Source organism: Oxyura jamaicensis, chromosome 6, assembly GCF_011077185.1.
Source record: "Oxyura jamaicensis isolate SHBP4307 breed ruddy duck chromosome 6, BPBGC_Ojam_1.0, whole genome shotgun sequence".
In the NCBI taxonomy this organism is placed as follows: domain Eukaryota; kingdom Metazoa; phylum Chordata; class Aves; order Anseriformes; family Anatidae; genus Oxyura; species Oxyura jamaicensis.
The window spans coordinates 21,486,957-21,510,855 of NC_048898.1; the positions used below are offsets into that span (position 1 = coordinate 21,486,957).

Genomic DNA, 23,899 nt, shown 5'->3' on the forward strand with positions numbered 1-23,899 from the left:
GGGCTTTAAATACTATAACTACGACTGTTTCAAAGAAGCTTAAAATAGTTCTTGGCCAGTATGAGATGAATAAACCTCAGTCAGCTGCATAATTTAGCAGCAGTCTAACAGGACTGTCCTGAGGATGAATGAGCCAATAAAGTAAATGTGGGAGAAGAAAACACTTCGGGCTATTGAAATCTTAGATGGACTTCGGGAGAATTTGGGATGGGGGTAGGGCAAGAATGAATATTTGCCCAGTTTTTACTCTTCTTTATGATCTACTTTTAGCCATTGTTACAAACAGGCTACTGAGTTGGTGGTATAAGCTAGCATAGCTGTTTTTAGGTTCTTTAATTCTAAATATTGCATGGATTGCTGAAAACAGAAGTTACTTTCCTTATTTGTTGGACTGTAACAAGAAGTAAGTAGCTCAAACTTCAGCAAAAAAAAAAAAGAAAAAAAAAGATTTAAATCAGATTTTCAAAAAGTTTTCTAGCTGTTAGGGTAATTATACTAATAAGCCATTGGAATAAAGTGTAGTGTATCCATTATTTGAGCATTTAAAACACCTCACATAAATAACTGTCATCAATAGTTTGAATATAGCTAATTTCCCACTGGGTCAGAAGGACAGATGAGGTTATCCGTCATTACCTGTTCCAGCTCAAAAAGCGACACGGTGTGACACTTTTTACTCATTTAGGCATATGTGATTGGTTGCAGTCCCTCCATTACAGTGAGGAACCTTCTGATATCCCATTCTTGTCAAGCCAGGAATCATCTGGCTATAAGAAGGACAGAATGAATTTATCTTCCAAGCTGAGAACCTCTCAGCTAAAAAAGATGCGGTCCCACTGGCTATTCATCATGGAAAACTGCAGCATGAATACCTTTTTAATACTTTTTTTTTTTTTTTTTTTTTTAAATCTGAACCTTAAACAAAAACATACATGCGTTTATTAATGAACTTAGAAGCAGTCCAAGGAGTATATATTTTGCACATGAAAAGATTCCATGAAAAATATCTGTGAAAAGATAGGTAAGTTACCACCTATATTTAATTGGATAAACATGCAGCACTAAGCTACATAAATACTTGAAGTACATTTGAATGCTGCATATTTGATGCAAAGTGGAAAATGGAATGCTCCCCAGTGGAACGGTCTAGTCTCTTGGGACACTCTTATTTCAAATGGAATTTCATTGTGGATCACTTCAAAAATCAGTTCCATAAAAAAAAAGTTCAAGTTTGTGCATCTACATTTTTCTGCACTAATACTATTAAAAATGAATAAGGCATATAACTCACTATGCTGCTGTTGAATTAGATGCTTTTTATTCATTTTTAAAACCATCCCTCACCTGTGCCTTGTTTTCAATAGAGACTGTGGTAGCATGTATTGATTGGCTATGATTAACATGATTAAAGAAGTATAACCTCTGTAACTGTGCCAAAACCAAAAATATCTCACACATTTATGAACATAAATAATTTGGCCTTTTAATATACTGTTGATTATAAGTGATTGTCTAATTGGATAAGTTTGAATAAATATATGAATATGAGTTGGGCCCTAGGCAAAGCAAACAGTTAGCCACTGTATGCACTAATTTATTACCAGAATTTAAATTTCAATTACCTATAAAAATGCTTTTAAGGAGCCAAATGTTCACTTACAAACCATTCTGCTTCAATTTCCACTCTACATTCACAGAACATAGCTAGTTTCAAATGCATTACAATAGATGCTCAAAGCAGTAACTAAGAGTAACGTCCTCCAAAGTACAAGCAACAAGGTGCTGGCAGAGCACTAATAGATTCATTTATCCATTAGTGTGTCAGTCATTACCATATTGGTCATTTACATGGAATCTATTTAACTTTACAGTCTAATTCACTTTCTGCCATGCTTTTATGGAGAGGCTTACTGTTCTTCATTGATATCTCATGTTTCAAGCCAAGAATTAACAACATCATGATGCCCGGCCACCTTGCAGAGATACACTGAAGACTAATATGCTAGGACACAAGAGGGCTATGTCCTGACTGCAAGACAAGTTGACTGGAAATATTCCATATGGTGAAAATCCAAAATTGTTGTATCTTTTCTGGGGGGCGGGAGGGATGGGGATTTTTCTTGTCCTTTTCTTCACATGATTTGTAACTTACTTTAAATAAGTTACCTGGAGAATATCAATTCAAGGCAGATAACTTAATGAATTAAAAGTATTTACTTAATTAATGGTCCCATTAAACATGCCTTCCATTTTATAATATCCTTTCACTTACTCAGGTGTAAATGAGAGGTGATTTTATAAATGAGAAGTGGTTCTATTGACCATAATGGAGTCAAACTGGCAGACGTGAAGCAGCAGGCCTCAGATTAAGAAATCACTCTTTCATACCTATTAATCCATAAAATTTCATATTAAATGGCATTCCAAGTGGCATGTCTGTACCCTTTATGAATTCATTTACATTTATAAGCATAATAATAAAAATGTTTTTCTTAAAAGTTTTATTATAATAGTATTTGTTGTAATACTTACTATGGTGCATTGCCTTCAATCCCATAATTATTGATATTGGTTGCTGCTGTAATCCCACATATAATAAAAGGAACTCCACCACTAATCAGATAAAATCTGTTGAGAGATAACAACTGATATTTTAATTTGCCTGGCTTGTAGCTGAATAGTTCTTTGTAAACTGTTGTTACTTCATGAAGTTTCTTAAGTAAACAATATTGCCTGAAACATTAAAGATGTCCCTAAAAATTAGAAAGCAAAACCAAAGTATTATCACAATAAACACTGTGCTTTATAAAGCAAACAGAACTTAATATTTGATTATTTAAATAGATCCTATTTTCACAGTGTCTTGACTTGCTACTGCTAAATCCTTAGTAATAGTTACTATCAGTAATCTTGGTAAATGTAGTTACTATTGCAGTCATATGAAGAAGAAAACCTTGTCTAATGAAAGAACTTACATCTCAAATAAAAATACTTGTTTCGCTTACCTATGTATTTGCATTCAGTAGTTATTAAATGTGTATTATATATTAAAAATATGTATTAAAATTATATAATACAGACAACAGACAACTGTTTTCATTTTAACCTCAAAATTTTCTCAGTGAAATTCAGTAAATTCACAGAAACTGTTTCCTAATTCCTGGATGACAGATGAAATGCAGTTGAGTTAGGCAAAGAGGGAAGAAGCAACCCACTTTGCAAAGTAAATATAAATATTTTTTTCTGAACAGAGGAGTAATCTGGAGCAATCAGGAGGATTAAATATCACTTTGCATATACCATACTTTTGTTCATTAAATATCCAGCCTTGCAAATGCATTAAAATGCAAGGGCCTTTAAGACTTCAGCAAGAGCTCATAAATATCCAAGAGTGTTAATCTCCATGTTAATCTTTCTTTAGAGACTTTTATTTGAAGTCAGAAAGCACAAAGTTTCTTACCCCTTTAACAGGTTAAATGCCACTGAGCTACTTGGAAACAGCAGTTATCCCAATGTATCATCATTAGGCTTACATTAAAGTCCTAGGGGATGCCTCACTGAAGTTGGCATCCTGCATTCCAAATGCAGCAAAATACATTGTCATCACATTGCCATTTTTATAAGCAAAGCACAAAATTACACATGGAGCACAGCACTTCAACTGCTGTGGCCTCTGAGGTGGAGAGCACCAGTGCCTGGCACATGTAAAGCTACAGCTGGAAGGAATGCTGCTTAGTGACAACAGAGAAAATGTTTCACTGCACTTAGAAGCTCAGCTGGTTCTCTGAACAGCCCTACTCATTTTCTATTTCAACCTGTGCTCTTTTCTCAGTAGAAAAAAATTAATTTATTTTCAAGACAGTCCTCTGCTGTGGGAAACATTAGGCAGGGATGCAAACACTTCCCAATCATTGCTATTACATTGTCCAGAAGGACTAAGAAGAGCCTGATAATATACAGAACACATTCCGTCCAGAATCTGGCCACTAGTTTTCTAAAATGTGATACATAAATTAGGAATTTTTTCAGCCATTGCAAGGCAGGATTTTTCCAGAAACAGGGACAGAGTAACTTTGGCCATTTAAGTCCAATACTGAATTAGTGTTAAAAATTTCTTCACTTGTTTCCCCCACCTCCTTGGGAAGCAGAATTAGAAGCCAGGCCTCAGAAAATTGCATGTTAACATTTACAGTCAGTCTTTATCCTAATGATCTAAGCTGTAAACAGAGCAGAGAAAATCATCCTCAACATTCATCAAAAAGCCTTTCAGTTTTTATAACTTCAAAGTCATTGAATATATACATTTTCTTCAAACTTGGCTTATTCTGTAAAGCTCAACAAATTCCAATGAACAAGCTGCATCCTTACAAAATCCATTCAATCACTGCATTTTAATGATTGTATCTTTTAACTTGAGCATATTGAATAAGCTAGCTTAATAGCTTATTATTATTTTTAACAAAGATGTTCAATGACATTTTTTGAAACTTCAGGAAATGACTAGGGTAAGCAATGAGGCATCGAAAATTTAATCGCAATTTGTCTAAGAAATAGTAAAGAGCAGAAAAACAGTATAGAAGCAAGTATATGAAACCACACTTCAAACTCATCTGAAGTGATTACACCATAGAATTTACCTACAATGCAATCTGTAATTTCATTTTTTGCAGAGCAGCCACTTTTTACAAATTGGATGCATACATTCAAATCATATCGTTATTTAAAGTCTCATACAAGCCTGTATTTGGGTGTTAGATAACCTACTTCATATCTCACACTTTCAGCAAGCTGCTATACATGACAACAGTAGCATCAGATGTTCTGCAAGCACTTAGCTACACAGTGCTTTAGAAGCATGGCAAAATCTAGCCAAATTCCTGTCCTGTCTCATTGCTAAGAGAAGGAAAATACATTCTAGAAATGACATAAAGTGAAGTCAAATGATTTCAGAGCACCTGAGGAACACTGTAGTGATACCCAGCACAGTGCACTACCTGCCCTCTCTTGTTGCAAAAAAAGATGTAAAATAGCAAATAGAAATGACAGTGTGTACAAGTGATTCTTCATTGGTGGCTTTGGGATTCTTGAAGGGTGAAGGGAAAAAAAAATATCTGCCAAATAGAAGAAAAGTGAGCAAGAGGAATGAGGTTAAAATAGAGCAAACAGAAAATATAATGAAAGAAATAGAAGTCAAATTTAAGAGTAGGAGTGCATACTCTTGTCCATTTGTGTGAGCTCCTGGCTACCCTAAAAAGTATATAAAAAAGAAAAGATACCAAAAAGAAATGTCACCAAAAGGAGAAGTATTTTTCATGTAAATCCATATAGATGTTAGTTGTGAGGAAGTTAATTTTACACTTAAAGTAATTTAGACCAGTATAAATGCAATCTAAATGCAAAACAAACAAAAAAAATAGTTTTTATCAATTTCTCCTTTAACACTCAGATGAGATGATTAGTGTAAGAAAAATATTAAATTAAATGGATGAAATAAATGAATGAAAATGTGAAGAAAACATTTATACTAAATAGCTAGGATTTGTACTTGTAGAGAACCTATTATCTAAGAGAATCAAAGTGCTTTATAACAAGAATTAATTTAGCCTTGCAGACCCCTATGTGACCGATAAACATTATTTTCCCTGTTGTATAGCTGAGAAAACAAACGAGGAGAGATTAGGTGTTCAAGGTCATGCAGAAAACCTGTTTCAGAATGAGACTCCTTAATTCCTATCATATGCTTAAACACACAGCACCTCTATATTACTCTAAATGAAGAGTCTGGGCGTATCATGGTATCTAGGTATTTGTCTCCAAGTCCAAGAAACAGGGTTTGCCTCTCAAGGGGTTCAAGCAGGAGCAAGAATAAAGCTCTTAGCTGAAGGATTCCCTGGGTAGGGTGGTTCCCTCCCAGTATTCACAAAGCCTTGCCAGTGAACATCTGCCTGTTACTCCCTACAAAGCTTGGCTTGTGGAGGATGAGCTTGTGTGCATTATTCCCTGTGCAACACTAGCACTAACATCCATTGGTATTTCATCAGTGTTGCCTGAGCACATACACAGAGCTTCCAGATCTGTTCAAATGGTCTGAGTTAAGGTCTGTAACTGGAGAGATGCTTCTCCACATTCTCTTTTTCCCCTCAAATATAAAAAATAAAATCTTTCTCCTACACTGTTTGCCTAACTTACATTTCCTACTCTCTCTCATGACTGTCTTGGTTTTAAAGCTTGAAAGGTCTACAACCTTTGGCTCAGTAACCAGCTTTCATCTTTCAATTACTTCCACTGATTTTTGTAAACTTAATAAAAGATATTTCATATGAAACATATGCAAGCCCTGGCTCTACACCTATGACTTAGTGAGACTGGAACTGTGGGACTTAGGAGATCATTGTTTCACTATACCAGTGGGTTGTCTCTTCTCTACAAAAAAAAGCATGGAGTAAGTCAGGTCTCAGAATCAATTTCATCAACTTGTGTTACACTTCTACCATTCAAGGAAGTGAAGGGTGATACTCAGGCTACCAGTAACGAAATGCTGTAGGTAGCAGTAAGAAGACGGGCTATTTGGAGAACCCTGCTTTGACAGATCTGACTGTTTTGAAGGCACCAGCTAACACAGAGGATTTGTAGTTGAGATAGGCATGCACACAGATCTTTAAAGACTGGGAAACCACAGGGAGGAAATTAAAGCTTTTTTCATCTAAAAATTGATCTTGACAAGTAGTTAATTTATATAATATTTTTAAATTGTTTTACAGGAAGAGCATAAAATCTGAAGCTGTTGCTTCAATAGCCTTTGGGAAGAGTTTTTAAGATTTGTACATTGTTGTCTCAGGCCACCCAGGGATGTCCTGAGGATTCCTAGCAGGCTCTCACATCAGCATACATTTATTTAATGAAGTTCATTCTATAACATCTTCAATAATGTTGTTACCCAATCTAGCATGGTAGGCTTCTGCAGACTGCATTTGCACCTTCTAGCTGCAGTGCAGGCACCACCTGAGGCCTGAAAGCCAGACTACGCAGATTCACTCAAATGATGTGCAGTAATTTGTGAGGTGAGGAATCATACTCATTGAACATGAGAGGGCACCCCTAAGTTCCTGCTGCAGCTGCTTGAGACCAGTGAGTACCATATTTCTTGATACAAGTAGCGACATAAACACAAATAATCCCCAACACAGAAGCAGACACTGCTTGAGGTGATGTCCCTCTGTTGACATCTCATCTTACTATATTCCAGCTTCCTTTCATCAAAAACTCCTCTTGTAAAGCAAACTCTACAACAAAATACTGGGAGCTACATAGCCAGTCTGATAGAAACAGGATAATGTCAGCAAGAATGACTGCAATAGCCTGCAGGCAGCATCAATTCTGCTAACTTAACATACAGTATATTCTTCTAAGTTTATTTTCATAAATATTACTCAGTAAGTCACTGAGTGAAAGAAGAGTTCTACCCAGTGATTAATTTCTTGCTTGAGTGTCTGGCTTTTCTTTAGCCCAAACGTGATTCCAGATTAAGGCCCTTGACACTGGAATGAATACTTCCTGTGCTCCAAAAGGATGAGACCTTGGCTTTTTGTGTGTAACCTACAAAACCTTCTTTCCCCCCAGGGTTCACACTTATTGCTTGATTTAAAAGTATTTAAAAGTATTCCTCTCTGCACGCACAACTCTACAAAGGTACATGTTACATATGTAAAGATACCAGTGACACATATTTCCTCCTCTCCTCCCCATTCCAAATAAAGATTGATCTATTTTGCTCCATTTACTTCTGTAGTAGAGGTTACTTAGGAAGAGACATCAATCTATTAGCCACTTGCAAAATAAACATAAAAATAAAGAAGCCACAGCAGGAAGACTTTTCCCTTTATTATTATTTTTTTTTTTCCTTGAGCAAGGATTTGATTTTAACATCTTTGTGAAAATAACCCATATACAAAAGGGTCATTAATTTCTCAGCTAACCAGATGCCATAGTTCAAGAACCCCAAAGGCAGGCAGACAGATAAGTAGCTGCTCTGTAGAAAGCTGAAGTATATACAAGCCTGATTTTCAAATTATTTTTCCTGAAATTTTCATGTATTATATCATTTCATAGCTCTTTTTGCTGGAATGTGTGATAAAATAAATAAATAAAACTTTGTAGAAATGCTAAGATTTTGGAAATGTACCTTTCACTTAAAAAAAAAGTCATTTTAAAGTTTATTCTCAGATAGTTAGGAGTTGGACCATATGATCTTTGAAGGTCCATTCCGACTGAATTATTCCAAAGTCTTAACTTATGAACATATTTACAAAAACAATTTTAGCTTTGCTTCATGTCTTGCTAAAGAGAAATAGTCAATATTTCTTGTATTGTTTCCCTGTCTGCAAGTGTAATATAAACATGGAGGTGACACCAAAAAACAATGGGGGGGGGGGGTACACAGGACAGATTTAAAGTTTATTTTAGTGTTACTAGCAAAGTCATACTCTTAAAGGTAGATAATACATGAATAAACAATTGTGTGGAAACTCCGTCTAGCACCTTTATGTGTAAATATTATCATTCATTTTAACTACCTGTTTGCATTCCAGTTTTCTCCACAAGAACTTTCACTCATTCAGCACTGATGGGGCAAGGCCCCCTGTATAGGTAGATATTATTTTATTTGTATATATATATAAATATATATATATATATCCCTTCTTTCTAGATCTAATTGCAAATTAAGAGCTTCACAAACATTAATTAATCTTCAGAATGTCCCTGTGAGAATATGTATAATCTTCTCAATTTAGAGGCAGAAACTAAAGCACAGAGAGATGAATGACAAAGCCATTAAGAAAATTCTCTGCAGATTTGTTTGCTCAACTTAAGACATCGAGACCCTCATTCAACAAGACTGGGCTCTAATTTTCTAGTAAAATTGGCCATGACACTGGAGTTGAAATACTTTGTTGGATCTGGCCTTAGAGACATAATATGGGAATCTAGGCAATAAAGAGGGAGAATGTTAGTCATAGAAAACATGAAGCCTCACCTATCAGCTTCAAAAACACTTGCCTCTTTCACGTTAGCCCACTGTGGTAGATACAGTGAGCTTCTCTTTCTGCCTGGCAAAAAGGGTAAAGGGTTACCCTGTAGGTTAGCCTGAGTCAGAAGAGAGAAAAAAAAATATGCATATACCAAAAACAACCAACCAAACAAACAAAAGCAAAACAAACAAAAGAAAAAGAATACCACCAAAAACTTGGAAAAAAAGAAAGAGAAATTTCAGAAGAAAAGATAACTCTATTGTCTCTTGTCTAGCTACACCAACTTGAAAAGTTATTTCATTTAACAAGCAAGGGAGACCTTGCTATTTTCTTTTATATATTTTTTTATATTTCTGGAGAATGATTTGGAGACTGTTGGAAATCAAAAAGAGAACTGACTCTTACAGCAGTTTAGCTCTGTTGACTCATGCTCAGGCTTAACGAATAAATAACTTCAGTCAACATATGGAGGTACTCATGCTGAATGTACTTCTGAAGTAATAAGTAAAATATTATAGAGCATGTTGATGAGAAAGAATAAAAATGTATCAGTATTTCTTGAAGAATATGTACCTATCTATGTATATTTTTTAAAAAGTATAAAAAGAGAATAGGGATCACAGAGAAAACTCTGTGGCAATGCTTGGAAAAAATAGTAGCAGAAAGCCTCACCCTTCCAACAATTCATGCTTTGAGTATTTTCTATTTGCACAATCATTTTATCCCTAGGAAGCACAACAGGTTTTTTCAATTCTGTTTCCACAGTTAATTTCTAGAAGAGAAATGGCTGATACTCTTGTTCTGAGCATTACATTGCTACCTCATTTTTCCAGGCATTTGTCTACTCTGGTGTAGAGCTGTTAGCTGAAATTATTTTGCAGTTCCAGCCTACTGAATCAAACACAACTGCTTCACTGAGCATTGCCGTACACCTTTAGAAAGTCAATTACCATCAAGATGTCCTTCTGCTTTTCAAAGGGGATAAAAGAACCATTAACCTATCAACCCTCATCAAGGCAAGAAATTCTGATAACAGCCTATATATGACAATGACGTTTTATATAATATAAAAGTGAAATGAAAAGTAAAACATGCAAAGACAGTAAGTGCTATACCCTTGTATTGCTACCTATTTAATACCTGATTTCTGTTATATTAACACTATTTTATGCATGTCAGTAGAATCACCTTGAATTTTAAATAGATAATATGGATTTCTTTGCTTTTACTTGATGCCATATGTCATTAATCCTGCAAAAGGGACCAAATGACACCACTAGCAGGAGGAAATATATTTAAATTTGGATCAGCTATGAAAACCACTTAAAGGGTTTCTGGTCTTTGTTCTCCTATGACTCAATTTTAAAATCACATTTTTTAAAAGGGATTTATATCAATCTGATATTTAATTATGGCAATCACTAATACAACTTCCTGAGTTTCATGTGATGTGGAGTTTGACACTTGTTCTGTAGTCAACTCCTTGATTTCTATTTTATATATTATCTGAAAATATACTGTTCTCTACTTGCAGAGGAGCAAAAACTTTGTGAACTCATTTACAGGTTCTTTATTCACTGCTTGGCATAAATTTGGTCTTATGAATCAGAAAATGGCACCAAAATCTATTTGTTGCATTAAAAGAGATACTCTGAGATCTAATTTTTTATTACAAACTAAATTACATCATTAGAGCTGAATCATTTTGGCTGCACGAGTTTCACAAGTAATATGTGAAACTGTCCGTTTTCTAGAGAACAATGTTCTTAGCTATATTTTCTGTTAACTTCTTTTGCTGTACATGCACAGAATGATTCAGAAGATATTCATGACCCAGCAATCGATGTCATGAAGATAGGGACTTTATTGGTAGACCCAGGTGGCTTGTTATTAGCTTTGCTCAGCTGAACATTCAAGAAAGATGTGTGCAAACAGACTATGAAGAGAATACAGGAACTCCTTGGAAATATCTCCAAGGAGAACATGTTAGTTCTCTGCTCCTAAATTCATACAGACTTTCCCTTTTTTTTCTTATAAATAAATGATATTATAAGAAGGGCAAGACCTTTACCCACAGTGCCAGAGTGATTAAAATTTTTCAGCATAAAGAGAAAAATACAATAAATGCTTCAGAAATATGAATATCCACAAAAAGTACATTGTTAATTTGCACAATTTCTTGCAAGTTTTCTATCATATCATGCAATATTAAACCCTGTTCCAGAAGACAGGTGATAAAGAATTTCAGCTTTCTCTACTGAACTTTTAGGTGGGCACTGAAACAACTGAACTGTGATTTCCAACAAATTTTGTCTTATGATTTCCTTTGATGTCTAAAAATGTGCAAGATCCTCTTGAGATATTTCCCCTAGTTATGACACTTAGCCTCTCTCTGTCATTTCAGTCTTCCCTTATTCTGAGATACTTATCTTTGCCACTCACCTGCCTCTCTAGCCATGTGAAACTTACAGGAACTTAAATGACCTCTATCCATCTTAGATTACCTAGCCAGTTAATAGAGTGGGAAGGTCTCAAAGACAGTCACATATATAAATAAACAAATTGCATGATCAAATAAACCTTTAAGGAAGTCTTTAAAGAGACCACAATATAAGTGAAAGTAAATTTCCATTACAATTATAAACAAAATGTGAAAAATGTGAACTTCAAAGGCTCAAAAACTAGCAGACAAATAGGAATCTTTAAATTCACTGTTTTCAAAAGATTTTGTGTTTTTGACACTAATACCATTTTTACTCTGGTTTCTTTACTCTTGAACAGTGAGTGTTGACTTCAGTACTTACAGAGAGGAAATGGTAGTAAGAAAGCACAGCTACCACAAGCTAAAAAGCATTTTTATCTTCTCTGCTGGCCCTGAAACATTTCAAGCATCTTATAAAGCCTGTTTGATTGATACAGGTCATTAAAATAATGTGTTTAGGAAATTTAATGTTGTCCCATGAAATCTGCTATTTCTGCTATAAAAAATGGGCTTTCTTTAATGAAAATGAAAATTACAGCTTCACAGATAAGTGCATGTAAAACTGCTGAATGCACCAGCTGGTTTTTGTAGCATAAAAGTGATTGGGTGGTTACTAGTAGGTTTAATATTAGTTTTAATATTTAGTACCATATATCAATATCTCCGTATAATTCGCATTCTTGTGAAGTGTACAGAAAAATGGTAAATTACATCTCTTTATCTGGATTTGTTCAGTGTATCCTATGCATATTTTAAAATATCCAACCACCACGTTCAAGATATTTATATTGTCTATGTATAGATATATATAGAGGTAGCTTTACTGGCCTTTAAATATTAAAACTCCATATTATTACTGAATTCTTAGTGTGTCTGAGGTTATTACTGATAAGGTAATAAAAGCCACATCTTTAAAATACTGTTAAGGATTAGGTGCTGCATCATCAAAATTAAACAGAGTTAGTGTTTCAGGCTTCTGCATCTCTGGTTTTACAATTACATGCTAATCACAATTTACTTCTACCTTCCATCTATTTAGGTAATTGGGTTTATTTTCAACTGCATGTATCTAAAATCTAATCACACAGCTAGAGCAAGATGTATCCTCAGGCAAAGTGAGAGAACAAACAGTCTTGTTTAAGACATGAAGCAACCACACACACACTAAATAAAAATAATATCATTTTGATTATTAAATCTTCTTATACAAGAAATATTCAGTCACAAACCCAGAGGGCCATTTAAATAGAGAAGCATTTACACAGAACACGTATGGAAACCACGGAACTATTTCTGTTGATTCTTTTAAGCTACCAAGCTTTTGTCACTAACATATCAAAACCACATTTTTAGAGAACACATGAAATGGTTTCCTGAAAAGATTTTTTTCTGATGTGAAAAGCATACAAGCTGGTCTTGAATTCCTCTAATGTCCATATTCAGTGTACAGTAAAGGAAGAGAGTCTGTACTTCATTTTGGTTCCCATTAAAAACAAAACAAAACAAAAAAAAAAACAAAAATCCCCTCTTAATTTCTTCAAATTGTTCTAATATTTTTAGGGTTTGCCAAAGGTCATGAGTTAAGCAGAGGTGCATTCCTGAAAGCTAAAAACAAAAACAAACAAACCACACCAAAACAGTACTTAAATCATAAAGGCTTGATTTTCAGTGATACAAAATACTGCTTTCAGTCACTCAAAAAACCATACAGAAACACTTTCAGCTGAAAACAGTATGAGGCACAGATGTTAACATCCTAAGATATGCCATCCAAGATGATTTTGCATATCAATTCTTAAGGCAGTGCATTATTTTTTAATTTGTTTACAAGACTGCAGAATGAAAAATCAAAAAACAAACAAACAAAAACTATTGTGTGCAATGTGCCTGTATGGGTTAAACATAGGGCTTTTTCTTTCTTTGTATTTCTACCCTTAGATTTTCTTTGCTCATTTGGTGAAATAAATAGATAAATCTAAGTATTTATATGGAGCAATTGAACAGAATAGTGTACCTGCCTTGAGAATTAACTTGCAGTCCACAAAGACTGGAGTTACTGAAATTTTATGCACTAGAATTTTTAAATGGGAACCTACAAATGTAGCTCAGATAAAAAACAATCAAGATGAAACATTTCAACTTTTTTTCAACTAGAAATTCTTCTGAATTTCTATTACACAATCACTTCTAAATATTTACGTTAATGTTCTTTTCAGAATAAGAAGACATAAAAATATTGACATTTCTTATGAATAATAGATCAGTTTTACAGCTGCCCACATTTGGAACGCATATATATATATAATACTGCTTATATTCTCAAAGGACTCATATAGAAAGAAAGCATTAGAAATCCAAACCTATTAATTTGGTTAACTGTGAATAACTGCTCTCTTCGTATTGTTAATTGGATGGTATTCCGACTTTTTTGAAAGCACATTTTATTACTTCCTCTCATTTGTCACTTAGGAATGCTTAGTAATGACAGCTTCACTTCCATGTATTTCAATATTGTAGTATACTAAGTATATTAAGTTAAATTTCCTTCTTTTCATGACTTATTTATTAGCTGGACCCATTTCAACCCATTTCAACCCATCATTTTCAACCCATGTAACATGATTAATGTATTTAATATTTTTATAAAATAAGAATAGCCTGAACCACATATAATTCCTACTTCACATAAATGAATACATCACATTTTTGTTATGGCATAACAAACTTCCCCTCCTTCTTACACAGACAGACTGGTCAGTGTACGCTGACCAAGGTGAGCAAAAAGCTATTATGCATAACAACATGTCCTGAGGCAAGAAACAATTTAAAGCATACTGCTATTTGTCAGTTAACTTGTTTGAAAAACATTTTTGACAACACCTAACTTATACTTGATGTACAAATGTATTATTTTCAGAAAATATTTTCTCTATTTCTGTTTGTTTGGGAACAATTTAGAGAAATGTAGTCGTTGATTAATTTGATTTTTTTTTTTTTTTTAGGAAGATCTCATAGCTGGGGAGTAAATAATAGTTGAAGATGGCTATAGATGTTCTTTATTTGGTACAGTGAATTATTATACAAAGTGAACCTGCTCCTCTCACTGATAACCACTTGTGCAATAGTCAGATGCCTGGATTCTTCTGTGATGGGGAAGACCCAGTCTCGGCTTAAAATAAACAAATAATGGTCAGTCATATCACATATGAATGCTGACAACAGTAGATAATGAATTTCTCACCCCTTTTCTTTCTTCAAAAGATGTTTTGAATTCCAAGTGGTGCTAATTTCCTTATGAGGTAGGGATATTTTCAATTTGTGCAGGTGAAAAATCATTTGTCCTATTTATTTTTTCCTGCAATTTTTTTAGAAATTTGTTAAACTTCTGGATAGGCTGAAAAACCAGGGACATGACAAGCAGAGTCCTCAAAGGCTGTAGCCGAATGAGGTGGATACCACATGATGTGTTTCTTTTGCTACCTTATATTCTCTCAGCAATAACTTAGATATACTATGTGGAATTTTATGATAATTTCTTATGTTCATAGATATAATATATATTTTACATTATGCAGCCATCAATTTTATCTTTCTATTTTATAACTATGAATTTTAATGATGTTTTGTTAAACTCATTGGATTTAGTTTATGGGATTGAGAGTGAATTTTTGTGTGCTTTAATTCTGACTAGTTTACAGCCTGTTCATTTCATGTTTGTGGTCCATTTAAGATGAAAGGTAAAAGGAAACACAATGAGGATGAGAGGAAGAAATTACGTCCTTGGAGATTTTCAAAATTGAAGAGTTCAACTAGATGACTAGATTCTTTCCAAACATTATTTTTATGATTCAATGATTAACTTATTATTGATTATCTTTTAAATCTTGTGAGGGTCCACACATATCTTAAGGTGTCAATGCTGAGAGAAAGGCTCTTTAGACCTACTGTTCTTCTAGCTTAAATCACTCTGTAAATTGAAATATATGCACTAGTTACAGAAGACAGACTCACAGGTGAGTGAGCATAGCTTGGAAATTCATACAGTTGGAAGACTGTGTTAGCCAGAGATAATTCCTTAGCAGAACAAAGCGCATTATTAAGATATAACTGAGGAGAGGACTGAGGTCAGAAAGAGACCCCATTTAGCATTCCACCAACGTCTACAGCTTAGACTGGAACCTAGAACAGTTGCACCAAAAGAAAAATATATGATATATATAAAATTTCTCTATTATTGTATCAGATCAGTTGTGCATTCATTACTTAGGTAAGTGTTCCTATTAACTTTGTTAAAGTCCCAAGTGAGTGAGATGCAAACTTGCATGATTTTGTACTATACAATTGCATTCTTCTTTTGCAGAAACTAATCTGCCATTAAAGAATCATAGCAAAGTTTCATTCCTACAGTTTGCAAAGGAAGAAGCTTAGTTTTTCTTTTTCCCCCATGGCGAAAAAATTATACTAGGATTTTTACAGTGTGATCCACTTCTAAAACTTACAATTTACCTTCTTGATAGATATCCAAGTAGCTAACTTAATATGTTAACTTACTAACACCTACTTAAAAAGTAGGTCTTACTGGGTATAACAAATAGCAGTGAAGAGTTAAAGCATAATGGCAGTAACTTCCCCTCATGATTTTGGACTTCTGGCTTCTTACTGGAACACTTTCTCCTTCCTATTCCATATTCCATAACTCAACCAGTTAAACTAGAAGCAGCAAAAAACATTCTCTTTTAGTGCCATACATGAATGAATTATTATGGATTAACCACTATTAAATCACAGACAAGCTGTGTTCTAGTAATGACTTGAATCCGCAAAAGCATGGAGATTTAAAGTTAATGGTAAAAATTCAGGTTGACATCTAGTCCTTAATTCACCCTATTGAAAAGTAAGAAACAAAGGTACGTTGGCATGAGTTCATGAATGTCAACCCCAATTTTTAGTTTTAATGTTGAATTTTTTTTCTGTTGTTGGTTTTAGTCTAAGTTGAGCTATAGTAAATACTATATATATGATTGTACAAACGTTTGCTTCTTTTCTGTTTAAAAACTGACATATACAGTAATCTATTTTTGATGATTCCTATCCCAGATTTTAACCAGGAGCAAAAACAAAGCTTTTCCATCATATATTAAAAGGTCAAAGGTTAAGATTCAAAAAATTCACAGGGTTTCTTGGGACACAGCCAGAAGAGATCATGAAACTTTGAAAGAGAAGGACAAGCAGAGGAAGAGGAGATTTATCTTTATAAATTATTAATAATAGACAAATAGTAATTAGAAGCTAGAAATGACGAGCCATTTCCAGAATGTTATATAACTGTATTAACAATGCAGAGAATGGAGAGCTGAAAAGCAGTGAACAGCAGTGCTAGCATCACAAAACTCTAAATTTCATTAGCAATGAGCATCTCATTGCTCAACTTTCTAGGTCAAAAGGCTGCCTAGTTTTGCTAGGTATAATAATTGCTATAGGATTTGGCAATATCAGAACATCAGGAAGAAGTAAAATGTTCTCTCTAGTTGGAAAACACTCAAATGGAGGGAGTATAGCTTACTGGTTGATTCTTCAATATTACTAATGGAAGACTAAGAATCTGCATAAGCACAGAATTTTAATATCCTTGTTATATGAGGAAATAACAAGGGTACGACATGACGTTAAATAGTACAAAATGCCTTATGTATGAATTATAGACATCATGGGTGGCTATTCTGAAAATAACAGTGGTAGTAATTCTTTGCCCATGATGCCTGCTCCTTATCCCTTTGACTCATGAGAATGAGTTTTACTGGCATCAATAACCCCAGAAATCAAATTCCAAAGTGGTATACATAAATATTTTTGTGAAATGAACCCTGTTTATATATATATACATATAAGTTTTTGTTTGTTTATTTGAAAAGCAAGATCCTATGACTGACCACTCATATAGATAGCAAATACCACAGATTAAGACACTCCATATTGAAGTTATAAAATCAAGGACTGCAAAAGTAAAAAGAAAAAAAAAAAAAAAAAAAAGAGGGGGGTGGAAAAAGTAATAGATATACCTGAAGAAACTGTCATCTGCTTAGAGATTTACAGGTATAAGTTTGTGGATTATGTTCTTAGTGAATTATCTATTTCTATTGAAATGATTACTTGTAATAAGCATAGCTACCAGTCAAAGCATTTTAGAATAGGGAACTTCTTACATTTCATGTATTTTCCACAGAAGTCATATAGAATATTTGAAGAGAAATCTCCACAACATCACTAACATATCCAATTTATTGACACTGCTCATAAATACTGAAAGCCAAATGCTAATGATCTTCAGTAACCACAGTTCTATTATCTCTTAATTAATAGATAAAAAAGTAATGAGGTATCTCTCATAATCAGTAGATAAATAATAGGTTTCTCTGTAGGTCAGATTTTCTTTCACAAATAATCTAGGCTAGCTTTCACTTTCAGATAAACTGTTAAAATCTTGAATGATTCCCTAAGGACCAAGTGTGGTCCAATAATAATGGCACTAGCCCTTTATTATTTATTGACCAAGTACTCAATTAATATAGGCATAAAGTTTCATCTGGACATTCTGTTTTGCTAAGGAATGTTAAATATAAAATATTATACATTTAAACTATTTCAATCTGTATCTTTAAAATTGCAGGAAATTTACATAATTTTTACTAGCAATAAGCAATAATTTTCATCTATGAACAATTTTTTTTTTTTCCTGTAGTTATGTGTGTTTAACTCCCGGTGATTTACTGAAAACACTTTGTGGGTGTAGATGTCTCAGAGCAGAAGTTGGCCTAATTTTTGTTATGTTTTATACAGTAATGTGGTACCTGAACAAAAGTACCTGGAGCATCAGCAGCCAGTTTCTACTAGACTCATAACATTTCCAAGCACTAAAGGCAAATTTTTGGAACACATTAGTTTCAAAGTCTATTCTGTCAAAATTTGCTTGCATAATGATACACTAGAGGTGTTTGAGATCCACAAGGCTGTAGGAATTCAGCAGTAAATAAAGGTCTGAAAAATTAGAACACTTAAGAAAAATGTTTGTTTTAAGAATAGTAGAATTGTAGGGGAGGAATGAACCTGAAGAGGTCATCTAGTCCACTTAAAACTTCTTAGGCAGGGTCACATTAAATACTGATCATGAATGACTTAGGTTTATCTAATCTATGTTAACAAATTGCTAATGACAGTATTTCCACACCTTCCCAGGTGAAGTGTTTTAATTACCAACTATTCCTGTAGGTTACAATATTTTCTTAATATCAAACTGTTTACCCCCTACTGCAAATTAAGCTTATTATTTATTGTCTTATACAGTAATTTCAGAGAATTTTGTCATTAATATATTCTAAACATCTTCCTAATGTTGTTATTAACACATAAGTAGCCATGAGAGTCCATAATTTTTAAGTAATTTCAGTTCATGTATTCCTTCTTTCTATTTTACACCTGCCATTGCAAATAAGGAGTTCAAAGCTTGCTTTACAAATCCGGGCTGAGGGGTTCAAACAAAATCACATGACTCCAGAAATCAAACTCTAAGCAGAACATGAAATATTGTGAGTTTTCTAACCATACAGATATTCTCTTTTTCCTTTCCTGCCCTTTCAAATGTAGAACCTCTCAAGACATGTATCTCACTAACAGGGAGGTCAAAATTTCCTTTCCTGATGCCTCTCTTCAATGCCTTTATGTCCCATTTTCTGTACTTTCAACTGTTTCACTGAGTTTCATTTACAATGCATGCTGTTCTGCACAGGCAATTGTCCAACTGCCTCTGTAAACACAACATATACTCATAGCAATTTATAATAGCACACTGAACTAATGCAAGGCAAACGTTGAAAAATCAGAAGATCAATAGACAGGAAACAGAATGCCCATTTTGAATATGTTGCAGCAGTACTTGATTTTTTTTTTTTTTTTTAAGTAAAAATACACAGTTAGAAACGTTCAGTTAAAACAACAGAGAAAATACTATGTATGTACAAGACCTGTTCTACAGATAAGACCTGCCTTTCCCCTACGATACATGAACTACCATAAGGAAGCTCCCAGCAGGTAATTTTGAATTAATCCAAAAAATGTTCCTCTTTAACACCCACAGTCAACATCAACCTATTCATCAATAGTGCATATAACCTACCATGAGGGCTCCATCCACTCTGGAAGTGATTTTTAGTACACACTTTATTCAGAATACTAAAATTATATGTTACATAGAACTTTCATTTCCCACTCTGCAGTAACCTCAACCTCTGTGATTCATTTTCCTGTTTATGCTAAAAGGAAAAGTGCTGATAAAAGCAAATGGCAAAACTCTGAGGCATTGATGTATGAGATGTAGCTTTGAACAGTGAGCTGCCCTTCTACCTACAACTTATACACCTTGCTCTTGAAAATTATTTCAGTCCTTACAGCCCTAGCAGTTGAAGGACAACTAAAACTGATCTGAAACCTGCACAAAGTTCTAAAATAGTCTAGCTTTATAGTATTTTGAAGAACAAATTAAAAATACTCCGTTTTGCCCCAGGAGGATGCTAACTTTAAACATTCTTACTTTAAAATTTATTTTCTCATTAATTTCTTCTAATTTGGAGTTTTTAAGACCAAGATGAAAAGAAAAGAAACATCCATGTTTCCACTAATGGGTTTCAATTATTTAGGCTACAAAAGCTCAAGGAGATCAGCTGTGTATATGTGTATTTTACTGTGGTAGCCTAACTCAAAAACAAGTGAATTATTCTAATGCAACTTTTCCTACTGAGACTTCTAAGCCCTCCTTCCAAACATGCATAAACCAAACAGAGATTATCAAATGCATTTGGCAGGACATATGCATAGAATGAGTCAGGTCCGAAGATGAATTTATGGTAGTTACAGTTAAATATGCTGCAGCATATTACATTTAATTTGTGTATCTGTAGATTTCACCAGTCATATTTGTCCAAGGAATATATTTTTCTTCCCATGAACTTTTCCAACCCTTAATAAACAAAAAATCTGAAATGTTAAAATCATACATTTAAAACCATAATTGCTAAAAACTTTGTTTAAATATTTGTTTTCTATTCCTAATTTATTTTAAGAAAACCCATATACTATTTATTGTTTAACAGTTGTTCTTGGTATCTTATAATATCTTTAAGCCAAAATTAGTTAATGGGATAGTGTCAATGTATTGGCAAATTAAATAACATAAAAGACCTATGCCACAGTAATATTTAAATGCACAGTGCTCGTACTGTACTGCAGTTACTATAAAACATTGAACAATTCTATAATATACTAGTTGGTTGCCTGCAGTGTTCTAGGTTTCTGTGACATTGCAGTTCATCAGTCTGTAGAACATCACAATTCTTCACATCTTATTTTTTTCTTGCAACATCACCATTCTCATTACAGTTAGCCTGCATGCATATGTATAGTTACTTAAAGCAAAGGTGAACTGTGGCAAGCTTTTAGTTGCATCTTTCTAAGGTAATTCTCATAAGAAGGACTTGTATCTTACATGAGTCCAACTTCATTTAAATGAAAAAAATGATTCACTTTTTAAATTTTCAGTAACTTAAATAATCCACAATTAAAGTGTTTTCTGTAACTGTTGTGGGTATTATTTCTTGTAGATGGCAATATTTAGTTCTTTGTCCATACCATGGCAATAGACACAGCTGAAATTATCTTATGCATTTCTCTTTACAGATTTTTTGCATAATCAAGTTTAATCTACAGGACGCTAGAGAATTATATAAGAAAATATTTAGCACTTCCAAATCTGATAAAGTTTTCTACAAAGCCCCCATTGGAGTTTGAATATATTATCTTCAATGATTTTTAGAACTTGCAAAATTTCCAATCAGGGTTTTACATTTTGCCTGGAGCAGCATATCAAAGCATGGAACATTTTATCAAGCTTACCCTACCCTCTAACTTATCCTCTACAATTATGTATATGACTAGCTTGAATTCTAGAAAGTGTTGAAACAAGGAATAGTGTGACAAGAATTCTGAATTTCCAGGAAACACCTAGATGTGAACTTATGATAAAAGCAGCTGAAAATTCAACCTAATACAGTTCTGAAGATCAGTATTTTGTAATTATAGCCTTTCAAACCTGAAAATATCACATAAATCATTATGATTCTCCCTGAATCTCACTTCTTTGTAAGCATGCAAATGCCATAACTCATACTGTTAATTTTTAAGTCACCATTCCCTCATTAAATGACCAGGTATTGGTTATTGATGATGTTGTTAAGATGCCTTTTTTTTTTTTGGGGGGGGGGGGGGTACATTTGTGAATAACTGGAACCAGGGACACTTCCAGGTCAAGGGGTCTTGATCTTGATATATGACTTGCAACGCTATTTAATAGTTCATTTACAAGTAATAAGTTAATATGTTTTTCTTTTGCAATAACCACTATTCCTTTTTATCTATGGGGAATAATTCAGACACTGTTCTTTAAACAAAAAGCATAAAATTTTGCCTTCTACGTCAACATCTCATAAAGATTTGGTTTTAATAAATTTGTACTCTGGAATGCATCAACATCACGTGTATCTCACCTGCACCTTACTTATGGCAGTAACAAAATCCTTTTTCTACTTTGACTGTAACAAACTCTTGAAATAAGATTATCACTCAATGAGGAACCTCTGTTCCAAGCATAATTCACTTGGGATGTGTTCAGTCAACTTGAAGGTGAAGAAAAGTTCTAATCACTTCTCACTTGACTCAGGCAGGAAAATGCCTCCTCTACTGGCAATTCAATGCGTTCTTAATGAGTATTTACAAGTCCTATGCAAAGCGCAACATCTTTCTTAGATGTTGAATATTCTAACAATATTCTAACAATATTCTCAGATATTGTTATTCTAACAATATATTGCTACTGTGAAACTACTTCATATTTTAGTACTTTGCTTCTAATGAAAGTAGACTAGCATGAAACAATTAGTTCAAAGCTGAATTAAATATTTTCTCTGACCTAAGATATTTTTTCCCCATTCAACAGAAATGCATTTAGCTTCAGGCTGAAACTGAACATGAAGAATTCAGGAAAATGTTTCCCTTGTCACCATTTTATACTCTTTTCCAATACAGATATTTCATTTTCATTCCTGCCTAGCAATAAAATGGTTATAATCCATGACTCCATTTGACCATATATCAGCCTTTCAAGAGTGAACACGTAATACTGACATGTCCCTAATGTATCAAACTAGCTTCAAAGCACCTTTAGGTTCTGGAATCCTCTCCACCTCATTCATGATGAACGGACTTCTAAGGCCTGTTTTGTGTTCTTAGGTTTTGCTTTTTTGCTCTTTCTAGGTTTTATTTCTCAGGTGGCAGAATCTTTCTGTTCATTCTGGCTATGGTACTAGCCTTGGATTTTTTTTTTTTTTCTCCTCACAATACAGTTTTACAGACCAGCATTTTTGGTTGCACTACCCTATCACTAGCTGTATCATATTTTAATGTCAGTCACTAAAATTGTCTTCAGAAAAATAACATTGTTCAAAAGATTAGCTTTATAATTAAACCAAACCCCAAATCTGAAATGGCTCTTATCCTTACATTATTTCAATATCCAATATACTAATACACTAAATTATGATTTTAAATTATTAAATTATGATTTTGAATATAAGGCATATTTTGATGAATAAAATTAAACCAATAGCTTGAAGGAAAATATGGCTTCTCTTACATTCAATTTTCATCAATTGCAAAAATGAAAAAAAAATATATATATATATTTCTGCAGTATGACCTTTCTCTGTCCTGCAAAATATGATAAATACTGAAACAAGAAACACAGGACCACAGATTTACAAATAATATATAAGAAAATAGTTGTTACACATTATGTTCTTTTTAAGAACTTGTGATGTTGAGGCTGGAAGCAGCCTTCCAAACTCATGACTGCAAAAACTTCCATTGTTCAGGAATGAATCAAACTAATTACAGCACAAATTGAGAGTGACCTAAAAATACACATTTGGGGGAAAAAAAAAAAAAAAAGCTTTCTAGTATTAATTTACAATAATTAAAATAAAAAGCACTGATGATAACATCAGAGACATTAAACTTCCTGATGACTGATTCTGCACACAAAATATTCTTTCCTCTAAGCAAGGGATTCAATAAGGTATTTAAAATACAGCCAATTTCCATGAGCATGGCATAGCGGATATTTTAGTGACTGCTAGCTTGCTGTACAATGATTCACCCAAATAGTGAAAACTCTATTTATGGTGTGTGTGTGTGTGTGAGTGTGTGAGTGTGTGTGTGAGTGTGTGTGTGAGTGTGTGTGTGTGTGTCTGTGTGTGTGTCTGTGTCTGTGTGTGTCTGTGTGTGT

The 23,899-nt window shown here is 33.7% G+C and overlaps 1 protein-coding gene across 6 annotated transcripts in view; it reads right to left on the reverse strand.

Annotated features, from left to right (window-relative positions):
- Positions 1 to 23,899, reverse strand: part of ADGRA1 (adhesion G protein-coupled receptor A1) — a 270,862-nt gene that overhangs the window by 4,798 nt on the left and 242,165 nt on the right. For all 6 annotated transcript variants that reach the window (XM_035330799.1, XM_035330800.1, XM_035330801.1 and 3 more), the window contains one exon: positions 2,533 to 2,628. In XM_035330799.1, the coding sequence (XP_035186690.1) occupies positions 2,533 to 2,628 (96 nt within the window). The remainder of the gene's footprint in view (positions 1 to 2,532; positions 2,629 to 23,899) is intronic.